We start from the raw sequence: 23,000 nt of genomic DNA on the forward strand, positions 1-23,000 counted from the left end.
ATTTGATTCTCCCTTGTTGCTACGTTTTTCTGCATGTTCATATGACAGACTGCAGGCACCTGGGGCAAAGGCTGTCATAGAATCATGAAGATTAGGGTTGGAAGAAACCTCAGGAGGTCATCTAGTCCAACCCCCTGCTCAAAGCAGGACCAACACCAACATCCCAGCCAGGGCTTTGTCAAGCCGGGCCTTAAAAACCTCTAAGGATGGAGATTCCACCACCTCCCTAGGTAACCCATTCCAGTGCTTCACCACCCTCCTAGTGAAATAGTGTTTCCTAATATCCAACCTAGACCTCCCCCACGGCAACTTGAGACCATTACTCCTTGTTCTGTCATCTCCACCACTGAGAACACTCTAGCTCCATCCTCAATGGAACCCCCCTTCAGGTAGTTGAAGGCTGCTATACAATCCCCCTCACTCTTCTCTTCTGCAGACTAAATAAGCCCAGTTCCCTCAGCCTCTTCTCATAAGTCAGTGGTTCTCAACCAGGGGTCCGGGGCTCCCTGGGGGGCCACAAGCAGGTTTCAGGGGGTCCTCCAAGCAGGGCCAGTGTTAGACTCACTGGGGCCCAGGGTAGAAAGCCAAAGCCCCACTGCTTAGGTGTGAAGTCTGGGGCCTTGAACCCTGCCATCTGGGGCTAAAGCCAAAGCCTGAGCAATGTAGCTTTGCAGGGCCCCCAGTGGTGTGAGGCCCCAGACAATTGCCCTGTTTGCTACCCCCTAACATCGGCCCTGGCTTTTATATGCAGAAAATCAGTTATTGTGGCACAAGGGGGCCGTGGAGTTTTTATAGCTTCTTGGGGGGCCTCAGAAAGAAAAAGGTTGAGAATCTCTGTCATGAGTCATAGAATCATAGAATATCAGGGTTGGAAGGGACCTCAGGAGGTCATCTAGTCCAACCCCCTGCTCAAAGCAGGACCAATTCCCAACTAAATCATCCCAGCCAGGGCTTTGTCAAGCCGGGCCTTAAAAACCTCCAAGGAAGGAGATTCCACCACCTCCCTAGGTAAAGCATTCCAGTGCTTCACCACCCTCCTAGTGAAATAGTGTTTCCTAATATCCAACCTAGACCTCCCCCACTGCAACTTGAGACCATTGCTCCTTGTTCTGTCATCTGCCACCACTGAGAACAGCTGAGCTCCATCCTCTTTGGAACCCCCCCTCAGGTAGTTGAAAGCAGCTATCAAACCCCCCTCATTCTTCTCTTCTGGAGACTAAACAATCCCAGTTCCCTCAGCCTCTCCTCATAAGTCATGTGCTCCAGACCCCTAATCATTTTTGTTGCCCTCCGCTGGACTCTTTCCAATATTTCCACATCCTTCTTGTAGTGTGGGGCCCAAAACTGGACACAGTACTCCAGATGAGGCCTCACCAATGTCGCATAAAGGGGAACGATCACGTCCCTCGCTCTGCTGGCAATGCCCCTACTTATACAGCCCAAAATGCCATTAGCCTTCTTGGCAACAAGAGCACACTGTTGACTCATATCCAGCTTCTCGTCCACTGTGACCCCTAGGTCCTTTTCTGCAGAACTGCTACCTAGCCATTCGGTCCCTAGTCTGTAGCAGTGCATAGGATTCTTCCGTCCTAAGTGCAGGACTCTGCACTTGTCCTTGTTGAACCTCATCAGGTTTCTTTTGGCCCAATCCTCTAATTTGTCTAGTCATGTTCCCCAGCCCCCTGTCTCTTCATCACATGTGCACACAGCACCTGGCACAACGGGATTCCTGACTTCTGACTCTTCTGGAAGTGCAAATAAGAATTGCTTTTAATAGTTACTTTGCTTTTGCCTCTAGCGACTTTTTAACTGCAGAATACCTCTGTAACTGCAGCGCTGCTGAATTGCTGCCACCTCTGGGGTAGAACACAGCAGCTGTTTAATAGCGCACTGCAACGGCCAAGAAGAATCCCATGTGCAACTGAAACCCAAGGGAGTGTTTGGGAGGTGGAATGTGTTGACCTAAACTGGGATTGGGGCAGAGCTTTGGGGTGATGACGGGACTTCGCAGCTGAAGAGTCTGGAGGCTCAGGAGAGATTTTAAGCCTTAAGAAAGTTACAAGTAAAAGGACAACAGGGCAGAGTGGAGGAACCCAGGGAAAGGTGAGTGGGGATATCAGCCCGGATGGATTCACCCATCACTGGGCCCTAGGCAAACACTCTTCTCCCAGCCTTGTGGGACAGGACCTGCCACTGTGGGGTGAGTGCAAGATGGGTGCACTCTCCAACCCCCTCACCCTCCAGTGTCCCCTCTGCATCAGGCCGAGATTAAGGTGGCAGCTGCCATGGTGGAGGGTGAAGCTGCCCCCTTGGCACAGCGAGGAGGAGGATGCTGGCCTAGGATTTTGAGCCCTATGTGTTAATGCAGCCCTGGACATCAGGCTGAGATTTGGGGCAATGGAGACCCTCTGCCATCCCACTCGAGCCAGGGCACAGAACTTCCTGCAGCGTCAAGGGCCCATCCTGCTATCCTCACTCAGACCAAACTGGGAGCTTTGCTTGAGTGCATTGGGCAGGACTGGGCTCTGAACTGATGGAAAGGCCCAGCCCCCATGCTTAGCGCCAATGGACTCCTGCTTGTTCCATCTCCAGGGCCAGGCATGGAGGGGACCTGGGGCATGTGGATTTCTGCAGGGGCAGGAAGGATCTTGATCTAGGCAGGAAACACACACCCGGCTCTCAGAATGGCTTCCTGCCTGCAGCCTCCGGCTGCCTCAGCTCCTCCCTAGCAGCACCTGCTCTCACTTACCTTTCACACCTTCATCCCCAGGGCTCCCGTGGGTGGATGGAGACCCCCAGAGCTGGTAGGAATCCGAGGGGGCAGCCCCCTTGGTTACGAGGTGTCTGTTGGGTACTGGGGAGGTTGCAGGCTCTGCCGCTGACAGCAACGCCACCTACGAGCAAGAGAGAGTTCCCAGCAGTGCGCCCGGACATACTGCGCTAGCCAGACTTGGAGCCTATCTCCTCTCTCCACTACGGTTCTGCACTTACGGCTGTCACCCACAGCCACTCAGCATGCCCTTCCGAGGTTGGTGAGCCTGCTGCAGCAGAGTGAGCCTTGCTCTCAGCAGAACCTTTCAGCAGAGGCTCATGGTTTACAATCCAGAAGTCACAGGTTCAATCTCCCCTGATGTCCCACCCACCCAAGGGTCTGGGGTTGCACTTCTATGGAGGAAGCTCAGCATTGTCCTAGACATTCAGAGCTTTGGGGTTGAGGGGAGGAACTTGAAGCTTTGCTGAACAGGGCCGCCCAGAGGGGGGGGGCAAGTGGGGCAATTTGCCCCGGGCCCCACAGGGGCCCCCACGAGAATATAGTATTCTATGGTATTGCAACTTTTTTTTAATGGAAGGGGCCCCCAAAATTGCTTTGCCCCAGGCCCCCTGAATCCTCTGGGCGGCCCTGTTGCTGAATGCACGGAATGGGGCTTGAGGACCTTGGTGTTCTGACTTGGTAGCCCTTGTCTCTGCACAAACTTGCATCAGCTGAATTAAACTGGTTCAGTTAGCCCTTGTGTGGACACCCCTAGTTCAGTTTAAAAGCAGCTTATGTTGATTTAGCTTAAACCACTTTGTAAGGCCTTGTCACACTGGAAATGTGAACCAGTAAAAGTTCTGTCTGCTTAGTGCCACCAGCTGTTCAGCATGATGCGCTCGCACTTAGCTGCTCGGGGTGGTGCTTCATGCTGATTTGGCAAAAGCACGTTGCATCCTGGCATCCTCCAAGCCACCTTCAGGCACGCTGCCTTGTAGAAAACTGTTGCTGTGTATTGTGAGATACCCAGGTACCTCTCAGGGAACTGTGGGCATTAGGGGTCAAAGCCCACCATTCCCTCTGTTCTATCCCATGACTATGGCCCTACCATATTCACGATCCATTTTGGTCAATTTCATGGTTATAGGATTTTAAAAATAGTAAATTTCATGATTTCAGCTATTTGAATCTGAAATTTCACGGTGTTGTAATTGTAGGGGTCCTGACCCAAAAAGGAGCTGGGGGGGTTTCGCAAGGTTATTGTAGGGGGGGTGCGGTACTGCTACCCTTATTGCTGCAGGCGGTGGCGCTGCCTTCAGAGCTCAGCTGGGCAACTGGAGAGCGGCACCTGCTGGCCGGGAGCCCAGCTCTGAAGGCAGAGCCGCTGCCAGCAGCAGCGCAGAAGTAAGGCTGGCATGGTATGGTGTTGCCACCCTTATTTCTGCACTGCTGCCTGCACAGCTGGGCCCTCAGTCAGCAGCTGCCACTCTGGCCGCCCAGCCCTGAAGACAGTACAGAAGTAAGGGTGGCAATACCACGATTCCCCACTAAAATAACCTTGCGCCCCCCCCCCCCGCAACTCCCTTTTGGGTCAGGACCCCCAGTTTGAGAAATGCTGGTCTCCCCCGTGAAATCGGTAGAGTATATGGTAAAAGCACACAAAAGACCAGATTTCACAGTCCGCGACGCATTTTTCATGGCCATGAATTTGGTAGGGCCCTACCCATAACTGCCTGCTCTGGTCCCATTTGTGAGCTTGACCCAGCACCTGTGGACAGGGTCCGGGGGACACAGCACTGTTCTCCATTGTACGGACAGGGCATATGGTCCTGTTGCCTCTGCAAGGCCGCAGTGCTCAGACACACCTAGCTGGACAGTGAATGCATGGGCTGTGCTGCTGCAGTTATTCATGGAACAACTGCACTCGAGAAGCAGGGTTAACCCAGGTCAGAGTGTCCACACAGCCTCCTGCACCTTACATCCCTGCTACTCTGCATGGAGACAAGTCCCTGGTGTGCAAAGAGTCGTATGGAAAACCTGGGCTGGGTTCTTGGGAACAGTTTCTATTTCCTTGTTTCATAGATTCATAGATTCTAGGACTGGAAGGGACCTCGAGAGGTCATCGAGTCCAGTTCCCTGCCCTCATGGCAGGACCAAATACTGTCTAGACCATCCCTGATAGACATTTATCTAACCTACTCTTAAATATCTCCAGAGATGGAGATTCCACAACCTCCCTAGGCAGTTTATTCCAGTGTTTAACCACCCTGACAGTTAGGAACTTTTTCCTAATGTCCAACCTAGACCTCCCTTGCTGCAGTTTAAACCCACTGCTTCTTGTTCTATCCTTAGAGACTAAGATGAACAAGTTTTCTCCCTCCTCCTTATGACACCGTTTTAGATACCTGAAAACTGCTATCATGTCCACTCTCAATCTTCTCTTTTCCAAACTAAACAAACCCAATTCTTTCAGCCTTCCTTCATAGGTCATGTTTTCTAGACCTTTAATCATTCTTGTTGCTCTTCTCTGGACCCTCTCCAATTTCTCCACATCTTTCTTGAAATGCGGTGCCCAGAACTGGACACAATACTCCAGTTGAGGCCTAACCAGCGCAGAGTAGAGTGGAAGAATGACTTCTCGTGTCTTGCTCACAACACACCTGTTAATGCATCCCAGAATCATGTTTGCTTTTTTTGCAACAGCATCACACTGTTGACTCATATTTAGCTTGTGGTCCACTATAACCCCTAGATCCCTTTCTGCTGTACTCCTTCCTAGACAGTCTCTTCCCATTCTGTATGTGTGAAACTGATTGTTCCTTCCTTGTGCCAAAGTCCTGGTCAGAGCCATGGGGACTCTTTCTAGGACATAGTCACTTGGGCCTTTAGGCGGTAGGTGCCCAACTTCCATGGCCTGGCGCACCTGCTGAGATCAAGCACTAATCTCTGGGAGGGCCTGGAGTGGGAGACCCTGGGTTGCCTGTGAGTCCCTGGGGCTATTTCTGATGCCAGGTCTAAAGCAGAGCAAAGGTTAAAGCACACAGAGGGTTAACCTGGTAGCCCAAACCCCTAATCATAGAATCTCAGGGTTGGAAGGGACCTCAGGAGTTCATCTAGTCCAACCCCCTGCTCAAAGCAGGACCAACCCCAACTAAATCATCCCAGCCAGGGCTTTGTCAAGCCTGACCTTAAAAAGCTCTAAGGAAGGAGATTCCACCACCTCCCTAGGTAACCCATTCCAGTGCTTCACCACCCTCCTAGTGAAATAGTGTTTCCTAATATCCAACCTAGACCTCTCCCACTGCAACTTGAGACTATTGCTCCTTGTTCTGTCATCTGGTACCACTGAGAACAGCCTAGCTCCATCCTCTATGGAACTCCCTTTCAGGTAGTTGAAAGCAGCTATCAAATCCCCCCTCATTCTTCTCTTCTGCAGACTAAACAATCCCAGTTCCCTCAGCCTCTCCTCATAAGTCATGTGCTCCAGCTCCCTAATCATTTTTGTTGCCCTCCGCTGGACTCTTTCCAATTTTTCCACATCCTTCTTGGGCCCAAAACTGGACACAGTACTCCAGATGAGGCCTCACCAATGTCGAATAGAGGGGAATGATCATGTCCCTTGATCTGCTGGCAATGCCCCTACTTATACAGCCCAAAATGCTGTTAGCCTTCTTGGCAACAAGGGCACACTGTTGACTCATATCCAGCTTCTCGTCCACTGTGACCCCTAGGTCCTTTTCTGCAGAACTGCTGCCTAGCCACTCGGTCCCTAGTCTGAAGCAGAGCATGGGATTCTTCCGTCCTAAGTGCAGGACTCTGCACTTGTCCTTATTGAACCTCATCAGATTTCTAATGGCCCAATCCTCTAATTTGTCTAGATCCCTCTGTATCCTATCCCTACCCTCCAGCGTATCTACCACTCCTCCCAGTTTAGTGTCATCTGCAAACTTGCTGAGGGTTCAATCCACTCCATCCTCCAGATCATTAATACACTGGCCTCCCTATGACATTGAGCCCTGATGGGTGATAGGATCACAACAGAACCTCACCAGCACATTCCTCAGGGCCACAAGCCAACTGGTCTTAGTGACACTTCTGGAGCCCTCAGACAGTCCATCCCACGGAATGTCATCTCCTAGGGAACACACCCTATGGCCCGGTGTCACCCCAACTGGAGACCATTCATATCACCAGGCACCAGATCCACCTCTCATCCCCTCCATTGCCAGGCCAGTCCCCTACAGTCTGGTCTGCAGGGCCTGTTAGTTGTGTGTGTCTCAGGTGCTGGGGCTTCACAGCATTGGCACAGGTAACTCGCCCACATACGCCTGAGTGGCAGAGCTGTGAACAGAACCCAGGAGTTTGGTGTCCCATGGTTTAATAACCACAAGACCATCTGTCCTCCCCTAAATGCTTACAGCAACCTGAAATGTCAACCGTTAAAATCCCACCTGGTTCAGAAAGCACTCAGCCTCTGAACAGCCACGCCACACCCTGGCTGTGCTCTGCCTTGTCCTAGACAACTTTTCGAGTGCTTTGGAATTGCAATTCCTGTGGGAGGGAGATGGATTATCTGTTGGGGACTGACCTCCTCCTCCATACGGTGCATGTCTATGGAGAAAGGCTGGGTGGTCCAGTGGCTAAGTCCAGGACTCAGGCACAATTCCCCCTCTGCCACAGACTTCACGTGTGACCATGGGTAAGTCACTTAGCTTCTCTGTAAAAATGGGGATAATAGTGCTGCCCTGCCTCCTTGGAGGTCATGAGGATAAATACACTGAGGTGCTCTCTGTAATGGGAGTTGTGTCAGTACCACAGAGAGACAGCTGTCTGCTCCTGGGGCTGGCACAGCTGGCTGAAAACAAAACAAATGCAATTTTGCCCCAACATTTTGAAATGTTGAAGTTCTTTTCATTTCAAAGGGTAAAACAGGAATTGCAGGACAAAGGAGGTGCCCAGGAATTGCATTTCTGGGCAGAAAAAGAAAGAAGAACCTCTCCAGTAGGAACAAGGCAAAAAGAAAAGAAGGGAGAAATGAAGAATAATAAACAAAAATACTTAAAGAAATGACAGCACAAAATGTTGATGAAAAAAGAAAGACAATTGTTTAAAATGAACAAGCTGGCAGCCCCACTCCGAGTGTGACACAGAATATCGGGGGCTGGACTAGCCGACCTCTTTCTACATTTCCATGAGATTTCACTGGGATCCAGGGGTAAACGTCAGACTCACCATTGATCCCAACCTCCGTGAGATGCAAAGTTCTGAGGCGAGAAGGTCACGCTGGTTCTCGTACCATACCCTGTGCTCCCTGATCCTTTACTCACATCCCACCTCCAACCCCTGCCACGTAGACACTGACCTTGGCTTCCAGGCTGTTGAGACGCGCCGTCAGTTCCACCACTTTGCTGCAATTCAAACACCCTGGGAAATCAACGGAAAGAACAGAGAGTAAAGTGACTGGGGAGAAATCTGAGGCCAGGATGGAGGGGTGGAGAGGGGAGGAAATAAAGAGGAGGGGAAGAGTGGGGGGCAGTGAGTATGGATGTGGGCACATAACATTCTGCGCCAAACGTTCCCTGGGCAGCCCAGCTGTAGGCTGCACGCCAGGTGCTGGCGTAACCCACTGACACACGTGTGCTAGGTCCACTCTGTGCCCAGCCTGCAGAGGCCAGGAGTCTGCTACAGCCCCACTCACAGAGCTTCAGCAGCTCATGCTTTTCGCTCTGAAGGTCCCAGTTCAATCCTGGTTGTGTCAGCCAAGGTGGGACCCATACCCTGGCTCCAGGACAGGGAAGCACCAAACAAGTCAGGCCCAGCCACTCTTTGTCATCCCCATTCTGCTCTCCCAGGGGGTCCTAACCCTGATCCCAGGAGACCCCACCTGCTGAGAGGAGACCAGGACTCGCTTCCAGGCAGGACTCGTTCCCTGGGGCTCACCCTGAAGAGTAAGAACCCTACTGTGGTGTAAGACAGGTGCCAGCCCAGCACTCCTGCAGCAGAGATGATGCCTACCCTGGGGGCCTGCCCCAGTTCCAGCCATTGGGGCACACAGCTCAGCCTCGATCTGCACCTGCACAGCTACCCCAGCGGCTTCACTGGAGCAAACGGTCAGTGTGGGAAAGGCCTCAGGCTCTTGGTCTTGGGGACTTGAGCCCGGGTTAGAAGGGTTTACAAGGGTCACGCAGCAGGGCCTTGGGAATGGTCCTTTACGCGATTTCACGGAAATGGCGAGCAATAGAGACGTTATGATCTAAAGCTGGTTCTGGACCAGGGCTGGGCAGATAACTACCGACCCCTGGGCCTTCACAGCCAGACCTGAAACAGGCCTTTCTTCAAGCCTCAACATGGTCAGATCATTTCCCACGCACACCTCTTTATTTCCCCTGGATGCCATCGGGATCGGAAAGTGCTCAGGTACCGTGAGGAAGGCTGTTGGCACAGGATTTCCAATCCAAGCAAATGCAGGAAGTACTGGAAATATACCAGAGCCTGAGATGACAGGCACCTTATAAATATGATAGCTAGAGAGTATGACAATAGACTGACCAACCGACTTATGTGGGATCACACCGGTGCTCGCTCACACTCATGTGAATCCTTAATTGCACAATATTCCAAACCCGGAGACTTAGAAAGCATCTGAGCTTGTGGGTGCTTAACTGACCTTCCTGACCGACCCACTGCTGTTCCCAACCAGCTGAGGTGTGAGAAGAAGCAGAAATGACCTGTCACTCTTGATGGGGGGGCACAATTTAAAGGTTGGGGGGCACGTGACCACCCTACGTGTTGCCTCTGGCCCCTTTCCCACTCCCCCTTGTGCCTCCCACACCTGCTCCAAGCCAGCACTTCCTTGCCCCCTCCCCCTTCACAGCTCCTCCCCACATAGATCTCCCAGTGCCTGCCCGCTGCAGGCGCAGCGCGGACTGGAGCGGGCTCCGGATACCTACTGCTGAGCAGGGAACTGTGGCTGTGGGCGAGGAAGGGACAGGACTCAGAGGGCTTCCCCATGCCCCCTTTGGCAGAGCTGCGCTGCCATGCCTGGCTCTCTTCCCTGCTCTGGGCGCCTCCTAGTGGGCTCAGCAGGAGTGCTAGGTGCCTTTCCCAGGCATGTCCCCTTCAGCTGTGCTCAGCCCAAGTCCGACCCTGGCAGAAATCGGGCAATGCCTCCCCCCACATCTCGCCTCTGACCTGAAGGAGAGTTTCTACTCCAAGAGGCATTTGCAGTGTGGAGCCAGGGTGACCAGACAGCAAGTGTGAAAAATCTGGACGGGGGTGGGGGGTAATAGGAGCCTATATAAGAAAAAGAGCCAAAAATAGGGACTGTCCCTATAAAATCGGGACATCTGGTCACCCTATGTGGAGCAGACAGCCATCGTGGGGATGGCAGTAGGGCAGATGCATTGGGAAGACACAGCACCCATTAACAAAGCCAGGCTTCCCTCCCAAGACGCAGCAGGAGGAGGGACCAGAGATCTTCCTCACCTCGCCTTACACTCTACATCGAGCTCTCCGGCGGCGATACCAGCTCCTGGCGCACCAGGTGCTATCAAACACTGACCATTTCATTGTCATTCTTCCGGGAGTGACGTCACATTTTGGGAGAGACACGGGTGAGATCCTGATGCACTTGCAATTACTTACCCCACCCCCAGCATTTTTCATCCGAGGTGGGGGATTAGCTGTGGCATCCTGGCCAGAGTCCAGAGTGGACAATTCCACTCTGCATCCCTGAAACTCCCTTGGAAGTTTTCAGTTGCATACAATATTCTTTTTCACTTCCTGCCCTGAACTATTGTGAGGGGTTATAACAGGTGGAGTGCTGTAGCCCAGAGGCAGCTGCATTTCAGCAGGAGGTGAAATGGCATTTTATCTACTCTGATCTAATCTAATCGGCCACGTCCCTGGAATGAATCTGGCCTGTCTCTTCAACTAGTTTTGCTCCTGGTTCTGTAGTGATGAGACCTGAAGAAAGTTCAGACGCCCCTTAACTTCACCAGCAACATCTGCCAAGGTGGGAGAGCCTCTCCTGAGTGTGCAAGTGGCATAAAGAGAAGAGCTCTCGGCCCTCTCCCCCTGAGGAAACGCTCATTCTCATTTCCCAGTGTCAAAGGGAACCAGGAGTATTGCAGCAGTAATTGCGGTTAATTGCTACTAGTCCCAACAAAGAGCCTGCAGTCCTCACTGTCAAGAGTCAAAGCCGTCTCCATGGTTACTCATCGCCTGGCTCTGACTTTTAAAGGGGCAGCATCTCTTTTTTTTGCATCTGCCATTTCAAGATCTCTTCCCCGCTTGCTCATCGGGGGATGGTCTGAGTCCTAGAAATGTCCTCGTCTGCAATTTCTCCTCAGCCCGAGTCTCTAAGGCTCAAGACGCTCTTCCCAGCTGAGAGTAGATAAGGGCTCTGTGCAGATCCCATGGACACTGCCCCTCGAGTCAGCTGGAGAGGTCCCCAAGGCCATAGCCACCCACAGTCCCAGACATTAACCACCCAACCAGTCCATCCAGGGCAGGACCGGCCCCTCCAGGTTTCATGTCCCATTTCTGGGGCTTGCCCAGCCTTGCCCTGGAGGAATCTCCTTCTCCAGCGTGTGTTTGTGTGTGTGTGGGGGGGAGCAGATTCTCCTCTGCCCGGCATCATGTGTGGTCGCCCAGTGCCAAGTGGGTTTACAGAGCTCCTGTTCTGATGTGGGGTGAGTGGACCCCTGGTGCAAATGGCTGCACAAGGGGCTGAGTAACCAGGATCAGGCCCTTTCGTCTGCAGCCTGCGGAGTCTTGGAGCGGAGGGATCTTGCAGCGAGAAGCAAACGTGGGGGGCAGATGGACTGGAATGGGGAGCACAGCTCTCTTGTTCTTCCTCCCTTTCCTCCCCTCTTTGTAAAACAAACACAAGGAAGGACTTCTGCACACAGCGCACAGCCAGCCCGTGGAGCTCGCTGCCGGGGGTGTTATGAAGGGCAAAACTGTAACTGGGTTCAGTAAATAATTCAATAAGTTCACGTAGGATAGGTCCGTCACTGGCTATTAGCCCAGATGGTCAGGGTGCAACCCCATGCTCTGGGTGTCCCTAAGCCTCTGACTGCCAGAAGCTGGGACGGGATGACGGGATGGCTCACTAGATAATGGCCCTGTTCTATTCATTCTCTCTGAAGCACCTGGCATTGGCCACTGTCAGAGGACAGGACACTGGGCTGGATGGACCATTGGTTGGACATGGTCCTTCTTATGTTCTTATGAACATTGCTGTCATTTGGTGGCCTGGGTGGAACAAGCCAGTGGGGCCCAGAGGCCAACCTATCGTGGTCCCAGAAACCACCACCCCCAGTGGGCCCTCTCCATTGGAGGCCAAGTACATGGAGAGAGAATGAGCACCCTGTATTACCCTGGGAATGATGGCAGGTGGCTGAACCTGAACGTCCAAGGGGTTTTACAGAGAACCCAGGGGCTGAGTTCCGAGGATCCCCTCCAACGTCCCCTCTTCATGTTCCAGGGGGTCTCCATGAAGACCAGTTGCTAACGTTGAACTGGACTGGAAGGATGTGGTTGGTCGTTGATCACCTGGCGGCATGGGCGGTGGGTATAACAGGTATAACCCTAAGCCAAACCCTGGCCTTGGCCATGCTGGTGCCCAAGCTGGCGGGAGCTCAGCTCCATTGCTGGTTGGAGACCAGCAGGCTGGCGCTGGGGGTGGCCCGGCACTTGGGGCCAGCGCTGGGGCGGTCCGGTGGCCCAATCCTGGAGCTGTCTCCCGCCATCCTTCCTTGGTGTGACCCAGGGCAGAAAGCAGGGAGAGGGCCCGCCCTCTCTTCTGCCAGCCTCCCCTGGGTGTCACCCGGGGCACTGGGGAATGTGGGGAAAGAGGTTTGGCTGGGGCTTCTCTGGCCGGGGCGGGGGGGGGGGAAGGGGCGTTCAGGTAGGGGTGGGGCCTTGGGCAAAAAGGGCGGGGCCGTGTGGCTAGCACACGTGCCGCCCATGCCTGGAGGAATGTACCCTTTGTGACAGCTGAGTCCCCCCCACTCCGGACACGCCCCCGCCAGCCCGCCCTTGCCACTCCCCTGGTGTGTATGCTCAGAAAGCACAAGGCTGGAGAAAGTCCCAGCGGATGCCAGACAGACGCTAGAACAAAAGGAGAACATGTGGGAAGCGCGGTACCTCTGCCCCCAACTCTCAACAGCTGGACTCAGCAAGCCATGCCAGGCAGCTGAGTCTGGAGAGAAGACAAGGCCAAGTTTAAAAAGCCATGTAAACCCCAGAGATGATGAGGAGGAAGCATGCTTGGCACTGCTGTGCTGTCCACAGACACTTCTCCTTCCTGCACTCCATGTCCACCTCCCTCCCCAAAGCAGCCCCAGCCGTGCCGGGTAGCTGGAATTCCTGCCCCTGACATGCTCGGAAGGCAGGGATGCAGTCGCCTGACACTCCCCGGCCAAAGGGCCATGTTGGCAGCTGGCTTGGGAAGGAGGCAGTGCACGTGGGGTTGGTTCCTGTTCTGTTGCATGGGGAGGGTTGTGGGAAGAGAGCCAAACGGTTACATGCAGCAGTGCTATCTCCCTGCCCGGCCGTGGGATATGGGAATGGTGGGCCTGAGTCTTCTTTGGGGCAGAGCAAAGGGCGCCTTGAACAACCATCTGGCAGCTCCTCTACAAAGGGGGCTGGGTATCCATCCTCGGCATGCAGAGTGAGCACACAGCCAATAGCAAATCATCCATGCTCACAGACAGGGCTGTTCCCACACAATGGGGTTTAGCATCTGACACTGCAGAACCAATCCTATTAGCCCCTTGGTGGGGGGCAGGCACAGCAAGCCCCACCCCTCTGCTGAAGACAATCCCAGGAAAAGCCAGACTCTCACACCTTATGCCCTGCTGAGATCCCAAACATGCCCCGAACTGAGGGACAAAGGAGCAAACCAGAAGGAAATAACCTGGCCCCACTGCAGTTGGTGGTAAAACTCCTATAGACTTCAGGGAGACCAGGATTTCACCACTGGCTCGAACCTCAGCCCAGGAGCAAGAGCTGGGCAGGCAAGCTGTCCCCCTGTGTGTTGACTTGCTCTGAACAGTCTGCGTAATGCACCTTTAATAGGGGAGATGTTCCCCTCCCGCCACAACCTGCGGCAGGGACAGGTGGCCATTTTGTGTTCAGCTCAGTGCAGACTGTTACAGAGACAATGTATAAATATGTCATTGGCCGAAAGCATCCGGTTGCTCTTGGGAATGGAAAAAACCAGCAGTTCCTTTCTTTCTGCCACCAGGCATGCCCCTCTGTCTACCTCACATTGCTATCCTGCCACCCAGCATATCGTATCTGAGCAGCCTTCACATCAAATCAAAACAAAACAAAAATCCCTAGCAGCCTGGCCTCCTTAGTAGGGGCAGCACTCTGCTGGGGGTTGGGGTTTTGGCTTGGATTTATTTATTATTTTGGGTTTTTCCAGTCTGTGGGATTTAGGAGTATAAGGGGAGGTGTCATTTTCCAGCAGCAGTGTTTGCCGAAAGAGCAAATATTGTGGAATGTTTGTGGAAAGCCAGTTATAAAATGCCAATGTGGGCCGAAGACCTGATGCTAGGAATGACCCTCACCCAGTAAGCAAACACCAGGGGACACAGATGTCCTGGCCAAGACTGACGGCTCCAGCTGACGCTCACCCCAAAGAGCTTGTGAGCGACACACAGGCGGAAGTACACTCCTGGGGCACCCTTGTCACTTCAGGTCATGCGACGTGACAAGGCCAGTTGTGGAACGTATGATGGGCTCATGGGCAATTCAGGACCAGGAGAAATGGCTCTCCTCACCAGTCAGCATTCCTGATCTCAATGACTTGAATCAGCAAAGCTTTCCATAGGATTAGGAGGCCAAGGGTTCATTGTCAATCTCCAGACCCACACCTTAGGCAAACACTAAAGCAGGTACCAAGGTAGAAAGGGAAATGAAGTTCCTTTCAGTGCCTGCTGCCATCTCCTGCTTACTGCAGGGTCACACGCTCCAGAGCCATGGAGACCCTTTCTTCCGGAGTGTCCAAAGCACGAGGGCATGCGTCAGTGGCCCGGGATTGGATTGGAACATCACTCATCACAGGGAATACTGTGCAAAGCAGGGGAAGGAGGGCTGGGGCAGAGGTGAAGGGGGAATGCGCAGAGCCATACACCTGCACTCTCACTGCCTCAGGAAAGAGCAGGATTGCTGGATAAACGTATAGCTGGGACATGTATCCAGCTGGCCCTTCCCACAGGTGATACCGTGCACCCACCCAAAGCCCCAGGGACATATAGGAACCTAGGTCCAGATCCTAACTTCCATTGAACTCAAGGGGAGTTCAGTGCCTACATCTTCCCTAGTGCCCAGGGCCGGATCAACTCTCCTGTGGGCCTGGGGCTATTAGATTTTGTGGGGCCCCTGTATACAAGTCTTTTCCCTAATTTAAAATAAAATTATTACAACCATGGCATCGAGGCTATTAATGCTATAGCTATTAATGCTATACTAAACTTAGAATCATAGAATTGTAGAATATTAGGGTTGGAAGATACCTCACGAGGTCATCTAGTCCAGCCCCAGCTCAAAGCAGGACCAACCCCAACTAAATCATCCCAGCCAGGGCTTTGTCAAGCCGGGCCTTAAAAACCTCTAAGGAAGGAGATTCCACCACCTCCCTAGGTAACGCATTCCAGTGCTTCACCACCCTCCTAGTGAAATAGTGTTTCCTAATATCCAACGTAGACCTCCCCCACTGCAACTTGAGACCATTGCTCCTTGTTCTGTCATCTGCTACTACTGAGAACAGCCGAGCTCCATCCTCTATGGAACCCCCCTTCAGGTAGTTGAAGGCTGATATCAAATCCCCCCTCGCTCTTCTCTTCTGCAGACTAAACAATCCCAGTTCCCTCAGCCTCTCCTCATAAGTCATGTGCTCCAGACCCCTAATAATTTTTGTTGTCCTCCACTGGACTCTTTCCAATTTTTCCACATCCTTCTTGTAGTGTGGGGCCCAAAACTGGACACAGTACTCCAGATGAAGGCTCACCAATGCCGAATAGAGGGGAATGATCATGTCCCTCGATCTGCTGGCAATGCCCCTACTTATACAGCCCAAAATGCCATTAGCCTTCTTGGCAACAAGAGCACACTGTTGACTCATATCCAGCTTCTCATCCACTGTAACCCCTAGGTCCTTTTCTGCAGAACTGCTCCCTAGCCACTCAGTCCCTAGTTTGTAGCAGTGCATGGGATTCTTCCGTCCTAAGTGCAGGACTCTTCACTTGTCCTTGTTGAACCCCATCAGATTTCTTTTGGCCCAATCCTCTAATTTGTCTAGGTTCCTCTGTATCCTATCTACCACTCCTCCCAGTTTAGTGTCATCTGCAAACTTGCCGAGGGTGCAATCCACGCCATCCTCCACATTATTAATGAAGATATTGAACAAAACCGGCCCCAGGACCGACCCTTGGGGCACTCCGCTTGAAACCGGCTGCCAACTAGACATGAAGCCATTGATCACTACCCGTTGAGCACGATAATCTAGCCAGCTTTCTATCCACCTTATAGTCCATTCATCCAGCCTACACTTCTTTAACTTGCCGGCAAGAATACTGTGGGAGACCGTATCAAAAGCTTTGCTAAAGTCAAGGAATAACACGTTCACTGCTTTCCCCTCATCCACAGAGCCAGTTATCTCCTCATAGAAGGCAATTAGCTAGTCAGGCATGACTTGCCCTTGGTGAATCCATGCTGACTGTTCCTGATCACTTTCCTTTCCTCTAAGTGCTTCAGAATTGATTCCTTGAGGACCTGCTCCCTGATTTTTCCAGGGACTGAGATGAGGCTGACTGGCCTGTAGTTACCTGGATCCTCCTTCTTCCCTTTTTTAAAGATGGGCACTATATTAGCCTTTTTCCAGTCATCCGGGACCTCCCCCAATCGCCATGAGTTTTCAAAGATAATGGCCAATGGCTCTGCAATCACATCCGCCAACTCTTTTAACACCCTCAGATGCAGCGCATCCGGCCCCTTGAACTTGTGCTCGTCCAGCTTTTCTAAATAGCCCTGAACCACTTCTTTCTCCACAGAGGGCTGGTCACCTCCTCCCCATACTCTGCTGCCCAGTGCAGTAGTCTGGGAGCTGACCTTGTTCGTGAAGACAGAGGCAAAAAAAGCATTGTGTACATTAGCTTTTTCCACATCCCCTGTCACCAGTTTGCCTCCCTCATGCAGTAAGAGGTCCACACTTTCCCTGAACTTCTTCTTGTTGCTAACATACCTGAAGAAACCCTTCTTGTTACTCTTAACATCTCTTGCTAGCTGCAACTCCAAGTGTGATTTGGCCTTCCTGATTTCACTCCTGCATGCCTGAGCGATATTTTTATACTCCTCCCTGGTCATTTGTCCAAGCTTCCACTTCTTGTAAGCTTCTTTTTTGTGTTTAAGATCAGCAAGGATTTCACTGTTAAGCCAAGCTGGTCGCCTGCCATATTTACTATTCTTTCTACACATCGGGATGGTTTGTTCCTGCAACCGCAATAAGGATTCTTTAGAATACAGCCAGCTCTCCTGGACTCCTTTCCCCTTCATGTTATTCTCCCAGGGGATCCTGCCCATCAGTTCCCTGAGGGAGTCAAAGTCTGCTTTTCTGAAGTCCAGGGTCCGTAGTCTGCTGCTCTCCTTTCTTCCTTGTGTCAGGATCCTGAACTCGACCATCTCATGGTCACTGCCTCCCAGGTTCCCATCTACTTTTGCTTCCCCTACTAATTCTTCCCTGTTTGTGAGCAGCAGGTCAAGAAGAGCTCTGCCCCAGTTGGTTCCTCCAGCACTTGCACAGGAAATTGTCCCCTACACTTTCCAAAAACTTCCTGGATTGTCTGTGCACTGCTGTATTGCTCTCCCAGCAGATATTGGGGTGATTGAAGTCCCCCCAAGTTGATCAGGGCCTGTGATCTAGTAACTTCTATTAGTTGAACCTCATCAGATTTCTTTTGGCCCAATCCTCCAATTTGGCTAGGTCACTCTGGACTCTATCCCTACCCTCCAGTGTGTCGACCTCCCCCCCCAGCTTAGTGTCATCTGCGAATTTGCTGACAGTGTAATTAATCCCATCATCCAGATCATTAATAATAACTTGCCTTTTAATTAACGTAAAGCCATTCTGTGGTTACATTTCAGTGTTAAAACGTAGAATATAGTTAATTCAAAATAGCCTACTTAGAACAGCTGTTATATTAGTTTCTTTCTGGGAGGGAGTTTGTGTGCAGGAGGGGGCTCAAGGCTGGGACAGAGTGTTGGGGTGCAGGAGAGGGTGAGGAGTGCGGGCTCTGGGAGGGAGTTTGGTGCAGGAGGGGATTCTGACCTGGGGCAGGGGGTTGGGGTGCAGGAGGGGGTTCAGGTTTCGGCCGGGAGGCACTTACCACAGGCGGCTCCCAGCCGGCGGTGCAGCAAGGCTTAGGCAGGCTGCCTGCATGCCGTGGTCCCACGCCGCTCCCGGAATCGGACGGCTGCTGGCACGTCTCTGTGCACCACTGGGGGGAGGGGGATAGCGTGTCTCCGTGCACTGCCTGTGCCCGCAAGCGCCGCCCCCGCAGCTCCCATTGGGCAGTTCCCGGCCAATGGGAGCTGCGGGGACAGTGCTGGGGGCGGGGGCAGTGCGCGGAGCCACCTCTACCCCTCCCGGGGCTGCAGAGACATGCCAGCAGCCGTCCGATTCCGGGAGCGGTGTGGGACCACGGCATTCAGGCAGCCTGCCTAAGCTCTGCTGTGCCAAAGCCCCCCCTTAGCCCGGGGCCCTGGGCTGCAGCCCCTAAAGCCCCTGTGTTAATTCGGCCCTGCTAGTGCCTGGCTTCCCTCATTCTCTCCCTCTTTCCCTGTCTATCATTCTCTTTTCCCACTGCCACTCTCTCTGCCCCCTCCCTGCCCCTGAGATAGGTCAGAGCAGGGGCAAGGGCAGTACGGGTTTGAGGGGAGGAGAGACGCAGGGTTTCTAGCGCAGCACAATCTCCAGCCAAAGAAAGGTGACACCTTCCCTCCAGACCCACCTGAGTAGGTTGCTGGTCGGAGGGGGAGCCTGCGCAGGGGGGCACTGGGACGTCCGGCTTCCTGTGGGGCGACGTAGCTGATGGTCTCTGCAAAGGAAACGGATGGCATTAGTTACTCAGTGGACTGGCTCATAGGGTCTGTTGTCTCCATGCTGCCCCCCGGGCTGGAACCCCGACCCCCAGGGAGACTGTCCAGGGGAAACTGACCCCTAGTCCCTGTCTTGGGGCTCTCTGGACCTCTCAGCTCTGGTATTGCCCCTGTGAAGGGAGCTGAGCTCAGTGGGGCAGATGCTTATTCCCACTCCTCTCCTGCTGCTCCCAGGGGATACAAGGCCCTTCCAGGGGCTGGCTCCTGAGAGAGTCAGTAACATTCAATAACATTGAGGGCGACAAACTGGTGGAGACCCAGAATCGGACACACCCACCCAGGGCCAACCATGTCTACTGCAGCTCTGCAAAGGACTGAGGGCCCCGGCTGCAAGCCAGGGTGCAGAGCCCAATTCATGGGAATGCAGGGCCCCGCCAGTGCAGATGCCAGGCAGAGCGATGACCAGCCAGAGGGACACTGAGCAGAGGGCTGGAGGGGTGGGAGAGTGGGGGCAGAGGAGAGCATGTTGAGCTGTGCCCACCTCAGGGACACTCCTTGTTTCCCTGGGTCTGGATCACACCCTACAAGCCTGGACAGTTGCTTGGGGATGCTGCTGGGCCAGCATGGGGAGCAGGAATCCACCCAGCCTGGGTCTCCCACAGGCCAGCACACACAACTAATTGCTAGCCCCGAGCTGGCCGTCTGCTTTGCCACAAGCCCCCTGCAGGCTGGCGCTGCCTGACCCCCCCGGCACTGCAGAGTCCCAGCCACCCTGCAGCATGGCCCCTCTCCCCACACAAAGCAGAAGGGGTGTCAGGCACAGCTGCCCATCTCTGAGCCAGGGCAAGGGCAAGACCTGATGCTGGGCTGGGGGAGCAAAGGAGGATGGGCCAGCCTGGGCCTGGACATGAGGCAAACAATCTTCCCCGAAGGTGCCAGGTCTGGTTTAGGTGCTAGCTCTCTGTGCTCCCCCCAGGGACTCCCCCAGAGCCAGCCGGGCACTGAGAAGATGCCAAAGCTTCTTCCTAGGCCCTGCAAGGAGCTAACCGGAGTGCAAAGGGTTAACATCTCCCCCTCCCCCCACAGGTCTCCCAGTCTGTCCAGGAGCCACCTGGCTGGGGTGTGTAGGCAGGTATGGCCCCTTGCTTACAGCTGTCCAGCCAAGGAGACCCTGGTGAATCAGGGGAGGGGGACGGGGGAGGGAAAGCCGGTGCCTTTTGATCTCTCCCCCCAACTAAGCAACCTAATCTAACATTCCCCTCTGTCTCTAGGCACAGCTCCCGCCTGCCCACGGCTCAGTTAGGGTGACCAGATGTCCCGATTTTATAGGGACAGTCCCGATATTTGGGGCTTTGTCTTATATAGGCACCTGTTACCCCCCACCCCCGTCCCGATTTTTCACACTTGCCCTCTGGTCACCCTAAGCTCAGTTCCCCAGTCCCTGCCCCCACGGGGCTGAGGCTGTAAGGGAGGGGTGCCCCAAACTCAACCCACAGGCCTTTTGGGGTGCGGAAGGAAGCAAGGACAACATACACTTTCCCTGGGCAGTGGGGACAGAATTCCAAGCTCCCAGTAGCTCAGCCAGTGGGACGGACCCTCGCTGTTGGGAACAGCCAGAGAACCGCAGCGGGGAGAGGGGGCAGACGAACCCCCTCTGTCCTGATGGCCACTCGATAAGGCCCAAGTCAACATCTGAACTCAGACCCCAGCGTAGGATCAGGCACTGACCATCCAGGCTGGCCTCACCCGCGGGTCCTTTGACTTGGAAAATGGGAGCCAACTACATTTGTCAGGGCCTTCTCTCTCTGCTGCTCCCCCATCTCGGGCACCTGGGTCACAGGCACATTCCCTCCCCAAGCAGAGAGATGGAGGGGTTGGGGTAAGCAGATGACTTCCTCAGTGGCGGAGGAGGAGCTAAGAAGTGTTGCTTCATTCCTCCATTCGGGTCAATGTCCTTGGGGCCCCAAGGAAACATTCCCATTCCCAGAACTGCCTTTCTTGGAAGGACGGCACTGAACTTTAGCCCAAGCTCCCAGCTAGAAAATCCCTGTTGGAATGAAACGGACGATGTTATAGACAAACACTAGGGGATGTGAGGGGCAATAGCTAGGGCCAGCAACAGGGCTGAACTAGCACCAGAAACAGTGACTATGTGACAGCCTATGTGCATGGCCCTCTGAGCTACACTGCAATTGCGCACTGCTTTCCACCCCTCCATACACTGCACCTTTGCACTGCACCTCCAACCTACTCCGCAACTCTCCATGTATTGCACCTCTGTACTATACTGCAATTAGTCACTGCTTTCTACCTAGCCATGCATTGCATCCCTGCACTGCACCTGAAAGCTACACTGCAACTCTTCAGCAAACCTCCGCACTGCATTACACCTCTGCATTGCACTAGCTCGTGGCACTGCACTACACCTCTGAATGGACTGCGCCTCCAAACTACACTGCAACTTTCCATGCATTCCACCTCTGGGTCACACTGCCTCTCTTTGCATCACAGCCTCACTTTGACCCAACAATAGTGCGTGAGCACCCTGCATTGTGCACATGCCTCGGCTTTGCACCTCAGTGCCATATGTGCTACTCTGCACCAGGTGCTGTGGAACTCCCTGCGGCAGGAGGCCATTGAGACACAAACAGCTGCTGGATTGGACAAAGGACTGAGTGACATGACTGTTGTAATAACTCTGGTCGCCCTGCAAGCTGAGGGTGATCAAACCTCATGTTTCAGGGTGTCTGATGAATGCCAGGAAGTGCCCCTTCCAAGTACAGCTCCAGGCACCAGCAGGGGAAGGTCTGCCGGTAGGGCCCTTGTTTCCCCTGTACACTGACACATGCCCAGATCCAAGATTAAATCTGCTCCCAGATGACTGTGCACCTGCAGTTGGCACTGGAGAAGGGCACAGCGGGCAACAGGAGGTGTCAGGCAGTGGAGGGGGAAACAACACAGTGGGAATCAGGGAAGGGACAGTGCAGTGGACACTTGTGGGTGTGGGCATTAGGGGACAGAGAGTATCTCTAAGGGCAGGAACACATGGGCATCAGGGTTGGCAGTGGAACAATGAGGAGGGCATCTGGGGGGCAGGCCACAGTCTGGCAGGAATGGAGGATGGGACATGTGCAGCACCCAGTGGGGATGGCACAGGGGGAAGGGGAGGTATAGTGGCATTGGAGAATGGGGGAGCATGATGTGGTGGGGAGCATATGCAAGGCATAGTGAGCAGTCACTGAGTGGACAAGGCCTGGAGAGTCCCTCATTGCATTGCGTGAGGCTGCCCTACAGGCTGTATGTGCAGGCAGGTGGGTGGGATCAGTCCTGAGGCCACGTGACATGAGCACAGCTGAGTTCGCCCCATGCTCAGGCACATGTCCTGGTCCTGCCTCCCCTTAGCGCATTTGGAGGAGCTGGGAGTTTGTGTTTGCAGAAAGAGGCCAAACTTTTGCAAACACCTTTCGAGCACGGATGTTTGATTTGCTTTGGGATCAGGGCCTGCTGTCACCAGATCCTACACTGGCGCTGCTGGGGAGACCGTGAGAGTGAGTTAGCACGGGACTCACCTGGGGGACTCACTGCTGCAGCCTAGTACCCTAATGAACTGGCTGCTGTGTGCGAGCCCTGCCCTCTACTGGCTGCAATGAGAACTGCTCCCCATGTTGGCAGGCGCTCAGCTGGTCAGCGTTAATTCTGATTCAAGGTGAACTCCAGTGAGGGTTTTCGGAGCAGGGGCAGCTGCGTTTGAGCTCTGCTGACACTGTGACATTTCCAGAGGGAGGACCAGGGAGCTCAAGGCTTTGGACATTATCTAGGCAAATGGCTAAATAAAGCTTGTTTGTTTTTTCTAAGGCAGAAATATAGGGGCCAGCCCCGGCATTCAGTTAGACCGGAGTGAATCCGGAGTGACTCCACTGATCACTCCTCTGACTCCACGAGGAGCACTGCAGATTTCCCCTGGTGTCACTGCAAATGGGCTCTGGCCCAGTTTGGTTCTGGGCAGGGGGCAGTGGAGGAGCGAGGGTAGCTCAGGCAACGAGGGGGGTTTAGTTACTTGAGAAAAACAAAGCTGAATTCCCCCTCCCGGAGATCAGAGCTGAGCTCACATTCCGGAGCCAGGCTCCATCTGGGACCA

The 23,000-nt window shown here is 53.6% G+C and overlaps 1 protein-coding gene across 1 annotated transcript in view; it reads right to left on the reverse strand.

Moving 5' to 3' along the window:
• The window catches only part of EMID1 (EMI domain containing 1), a 98,860-nt gene that overhangs the window by 28,213 nt on the left and 47,647 nt on the right, over positions 1–23,000 (reverse strand). The window contains exons 5-7 of the mRNA XM_029913837.1: positions 18,775–18,861; positions 8,115–8,176; positions 2,750–2,894 (exon numbers count right to left, since the gene is read on the reverse strand). Of these exons, the coding sequence (XP_029769697.1) occupies positions 2,750–2,894; positions 8,115–8,176; positions 18,775–18,861 (294 nt within the window). The remainder of the gene's footprint in view (positions 1–2,749; positions 2,895–8,114; positions 8,177–18,774; positions 18,862–23,000) is intronic.

The sequence above is a fragment of the Terrapene carolina genome, unplaced genomic scaffold (genome assembly GCF_002925995.2).
Source record: "Terrapene carolina triunguis isolate 2854851 unplaced genomic scaffold, T_m_triunguis-2.0 Scaffold951, whole genome shotgun sequence".
NCBI lineage: Eukaryota > Metazoa > Chordata > Testudines > Emydidae > Terrapene > Terrapene triunguis.